At 40.4% G+C, this 5,573-nt stretch overlaps 1 protein-coding gene across 1 annotated transcript; it reads left to right on the top strand.

The window, feature by feature from the left end:
• Window positions 1-420: 420 nt before the first annotated feature.
• LOC137055736 (patched domain-containing protein 3-like) lies at window positions 421-5,573 on the top strand. Its single transcript, XM_067429629.1, has 4 exons — window positions 421-1,155; window positions 3,418-3,545; window positions 3,633-3,778; window positions 3,856-5,573. The coding sequence occupies exons 1-4, from the start codon at window positions 469-471 to the stop codon at window positions 5,478-5,480; spliced, it is 2,586 nt and encodes an 861-aa protein (XP_067285730.1). The 5' UTR covers window positions 421-468; the 3' UTR covers window positions 5,481-5,573.

Raw genomic sequence — 5,573 nt, 5'->3', positions numbered from 1 at the left:
TCATATACAATATAATTGAACATGTTTGTAAGTCTATATTGTATCAATTATTATTGTAGTCTTATTTAAGTTGATTTTCTTTACAAAATTGTCTGTTCATAAATTACATTTATGAAACGAATTAATTTGACAATGAGTCAGACTAACTGGTTTATAAGCCTGGTTTATTTGGTAAACTTGTTTTATGAAACAAGCCTCCGATCAAAAACAAACTGTAAACATGATCAAATAAATTCAAAACATGACACCTGTTAGTTATGCATGCAGTTTCAATGATGAAAAGGGCAGATGCCAACAAGGGAGTTTGTTAATGAGTAACCATTTGTTAATAAGTAACAAATGAGTTGTTAATGTTCAGCTCAGCCTATAAGTACGTTATGTCAACATCGAGTCATTGTAGAAGAGGATGTTTCTGGGGCATTGCAGAAGAGCTAGAGGTTCACCGTAAACTGTTGAAGTGTATGGAGGATGGCGAAGTGTAAAACAGACTGCATTGAAAGACCTCTGTCTCTGGCCTTTGAAAAGCTTGGTCATGTTGTTGGTAGACATCCATATGTGTTTCTTTTATTAGCTTTATATGTAGCTGCTGCCCTCGGAGCTGGTTTTATCTTTCTTCAGGAGAGGGAGGCAAATGATATTGAAGACCAGTTTACACCTATCAATGGACCTGCCAAATTGGAGAGGGCGTTTGTGGTGGAAAATTTCCCACAATCTGAAGAGTTTTCTCAGTTACGGCTTTCATCTGAAGGCACTTATGCCTCTTTGATCATCACAGACTTGAAAGGAGAAAATATATTAACCGAAGCAGCTTTTAATGACATTATAGAGCTGGACAGACGCGTGAAGACTATGACGACAGGAAACACTTTTGAAAACCTCTGTGCCAAAACAAAGGGAGAGTGCGTGTCAAATGCAATTCTGGACATTATAAATTACAATGCTAATGAAATAGGTTCTTTAAACATAACGTATCCGATGAATAATGACATGTTTTGGGGAACAACCATCGGTGGCGTAAAGCCAGATAGCTCCGAGATGACCAGTGCCAAAGCGGTCAGGCTTTTTTATTTCCTAGACGAGAAGAAGACAAAGAAAAACTCTTACTGGCTTGATGGCTTTCTAAAACTCCTCTCAAACTATACAGAACAGAAAACAGTGAGTAAACATGATTGTTCTGAGTTATATCTACATGGACATACAGTATTTATATATATATATATATATATATATATATATATATATATATATATATATTAGGGGTGTAACGGTTTAACAATGATTCGATTCGGTTAAAAAAAAACTTTCAAACTGATTTAACTTTGTGGCTCAAAAGTTACTGAATTGATTTCAAGTCAATGAATCGTTTCGGATCATATCGTTCTAAATGAACCAATATCGTCCTTAAATCGTATTGACAACCTCAAATCGTGATACGAATCGAATGGTTGTTAACCGAATCATTACACCCCTAATATATATATATATATATATATATATATATATATATATATATATATATACAGTCCATGACAAAAGTCTTGTCGCTTATCTTTTTCTAGAAATACCTGATATTAACCTGACCTTTAATTAATTCATTGGTGTTAGAAATAGCTCATATGAAAAGCTAAAACCCTCCCAAATGATGTTAATGCACTGAAATAAATAATTTTCACGGAAAAAATATTTATCATTTTATCAAGACAGAAAGGTCAAATTTTGGCAAGACAAAAGTTTTGTCGCCTATACAGAAATTGGACAAATTACCTGCAAATACAAAAATATGTCAGCAAATTAAGTTGTGGTGCTGTGAGATCCAAATTTAATATCTTGTATGACTTCCATGAGCTTGAAGGACTGCATCCATGCGGTTTGGCAAGGATTCATACAATTTATTGATGAAGCAATCAGGAATAGCTAAGAAAGCAGTCTTGCATGCCTCCCAGAGTTCATCAATATTCTTTGGTTTCGTCTTCCATGCGTCCTCTTTCATCCTACCCCACATATGCTCAATGATGTTCATGTCTGGTGACTGGGCTGGCCAATCCTGGAGCATCTTGATCTTCTTCGCCTTGAGGAACTTTGATGTGGAGATGGAAGTATGCGGTGGAGCACCGTCCTGCTGCAGAATTTGGCCTCTTTTATGGTTGGGAATATAAGAGGTAGCTAAGATTTCTTGGTATTTTAGACTATTGATGTTGCCTTCCACCCTGCAGATCTCTCGCACACCCCCATACTGGATGTAACCCCAGACCATGATTTTTCCGCCACCAAACTTCACTGTTTTCTGGGTGAATCTCGGATCCATTCTGGCTCCAGTAGGTCTCCTGCAATATTTGCGGCGACTGTGGTGTAATTCAACAGAAGATTCATCTGAAAATCCACCTTCTGCCACTTTTCCTGCGTCCATCCTTTTAGCAGGCTGTGGGCCTTGGCAAATGCCACACGGTCTTTCAATTGTCTTTTGTTTAGTGCTGGCTTCTGGGCACTGATTCGACCATGGAGGCCATTTCGAGACAGAATCCGACAAACTGTTCTGGTTGACACAGGGACTTCAGGTGACCAGGTCTCGTGGAGCTCTGCTGCAGTGGAAAATGGGCTGGCCTTGGATTTTCGAGCCAACAAACGGTCCTCTCGAGCAGTTGTCTTGTGTGGTCTGCCTGACCTGGGCATGTCAAAAACGTCTCCAGTCTCTTCAAATCTTTTTTTTATCCTCTGTACTTGACGCTGAGACACATTGAAGGTGTCTGCCACATCAGCAGTGGATCTGGTCTTCAGCCTCTTGATAATCAAAACTTTAGTCTCTGGGTGAATCTTAGGCATGTTTGCAGAGGTCTAGTTGCAGTTGATGTGAAGGTCTAGCCTACTGGGGTTCTTTTTATACACACTTGAGACCTAAATGATCCATTATTAGTCACAGGTGAAGCTCATATGACAAGGTGACAACAATTATGTCTTTGCAAAAATTGACTCAATGGGCTTTACCAAGCTGTGAATATTAGAATACTTTTTGAAAGTTTAGTTTTTCTCTGAAACATTATCACAAAAGCTGGCGGGATTAAAATGAGCCATTTCTTGTAAAAAAATCTTGATTAGAAATATATTTCAGCGGCACTTTAGGTCAATTTGTACACAAGCGACAATATATATATTGACAATTTTGTGTGTGTAAATGCACTTCCTATTACCCTGATCAAATAATGTCTGATAACTTCAACACAAGCACCAAAAGCCTTTTGGAAAACAAATACAAAATTTTGATCAAATTAACCAAATCTTTGATAATTTGCTTGATTTTTTTTTCTTTCATATACTGTCATAATTTCCCATAAGTATATCTTCACTGTGCTTGAACACAATGCATCACATTCATGTATACAATAACTATACTGAAGAGTGTTTTGTGTTGAATTTCTACAGGTCCATGTGTCTTACTTTACATCAGTGTCAAGACAGAATGAGTTTGAGACCAATGCAGACTCTGTGATCCCCCTCTTCTCCGTTACGTATTTCCTGGCCATCACCGTTTCAATTATGTCTTGTATGAGGTATCACGAATAATTAAAGTGTCAAATAAGCACATGTTTCTGCCACCAGCTATGTCATTTATCTCTATGGCATGTGTCTTTGCACAGGTTAGACTGTGTCAGGACGAAGGTGTGGGTGGCCGCGTTCGGCGTCGTCTCCGCTGGGATGGCCGTGTTGGCCAGCTTTGGACTTCTGCTGTTCTGTGGGATGCCGTTTGCCATGACCGTGGCCACAGCCCCCTTTCTGATTCTGGGTAAGTTCATTCATTTCATCATGAGTTGGTGTCTCACAGCTGATGATCACAGGCTCACGCTCTCTGCTGTCCTCCAGGTGTTGGTGTTGATGACATGTTCATTATGATCTCCAGCTGGCAGAAGACTGACGTTAATAAACCCGTTGAGATACGTTTAGCAGAGACGTATAAAGAGGCCGGCGTGTCCATCACTATCACCACGCTGACAGATGTGCTGGCTTTCTACATCGGCCTCATGACGCCCTTCCGCTCAGTTCAGTCTTTCTGCATGTACACCAGCACAGCTCTTCTCTTCTGCTTCATCTTCAACATCACCTTCTTTGGCGCGTGTCTCGCACTCAACGGACGGAGAGAGAAAGGCAACAGACACTGGCTGACCTGCATGAAAGTCCCTCAGGCCACTGGGGATGGTGGAGGCTGTTGTGTTGGTGGGGCGTATGATGAAAAGACAGACAAAGAATTTGAAATGCCAATGGATTCATTCTTTAAACACTATTACGGCCCTTTTCTGACGAGAGTGTGGGTTAAGATACTTGTGTGTCTGATCTATGCCGGGTATTTGGCAGTCAGTATCTATGGATGCTTCCAAATGCAGGAAGGTCTAGATCTGAAGCATTTAGCAGCAGACGGCTCATATGTTGGCAGTTACTATGATAAAGAAGATGAATTCTTCTCTGATTTTGGTCCTAATGTCATGTTAGTTATAAAGGATGAAGACTTTCAGTACTGGGACTCAACTGCTCGTGAAAGTCTTGACTTGTGTGTGAAAAATTTTCAAAATCTGACAGTGGCAAATTCAAGCATTTCTCCTATTTCTTGGCTGAGTGTGTACATGCAGTTTGGACAGAACACTGGCTTAAATTTAAACAATGAAATGCAATTCAAAAGCCATTTAACAGCATTTCTTAATCAGTCTGGTTTCAGCCAAGATGTTAATTTCACTGAAGGTCAAATTCATGCATCACGTATGTTCATTCAGTCTGTGAACATCCGCACAGCAATCGATGAGAAGAACATGCTGGATGAATTTAGAGAAACCGCAGAAAAATGTGAGAAGATTAATCTGTTAGTATACCACCCTGCGTTCATCTATTTCGACCAATATGCCGTCATCGTCGATAATACAATCCAAAATATAGCAGTTGCTACATGTGCAATGCTAGTCATTTCACTCCTGTTGATCCCAAACCCTCTCTGCTCTCTCTGGGTCACATTCGCCATCGCATCTGTCATTGTGGGAGTGGCCGGTTTCATGGCATTATGGGATGTCAGTTTGGACTCTGTGTCTATGATTAATCTTGTTATCTGTATCGGGTTTTCTGTCGACTTCTCTGCTCACATATCCTATGCTTTTGTGTCAAGTGAAAACTCCTCAGCGAATGAGAAAGCCAAGGATGCCATCAATAAACTGGGCTATCCGATCGTTCAGGGGGCCGTGTCCACTATCGCCGGTGTGGTGGTGCTCGCGGCTGCTAAAAGCTACATCTTCAGGACCTTCTTCAAGATCATGTTCTTAGTCATTCTGTTCGGGGCCGCCCATGGCATCATATTCATACCGGTGTTCCTGACCTTCCTCGGCACTTGTAGGAACAGTCAAGAAACAAACAAACAAACTCTCCCAGAGTCCAGTGACACAAGCCAACAGCGAGTTAAAGCATTCGTGATTCATAATGAATCTTCTGCTGATCCTGACTGTCCATAGGCACCGTGACCCTACATAAGAGAAGGGGTTTAGAAAATGGATGAAGGAACTTTTTTCTGTTTGTATGAGTGTAGCTCTGTATGACTATTTGAT

Source organism: Pseudorasbora parva, chromosome 2, assembly GCF_024679245.1.
Source record: "Pseudorasbora parva isolate DD20220531a chromosome 2, ASM2467924v1, whole genome shotgun sequence".
Lineage (NCBI taxonomy): Eukaryota > Metazoa > Chordata > Actinopteri > Cypriniformes > Gobionidae > Pseudorasbora > Pseudorasbora parva.
This window is presented reverse-complemented; position numbering and strand designations above follow the sequence as displayed.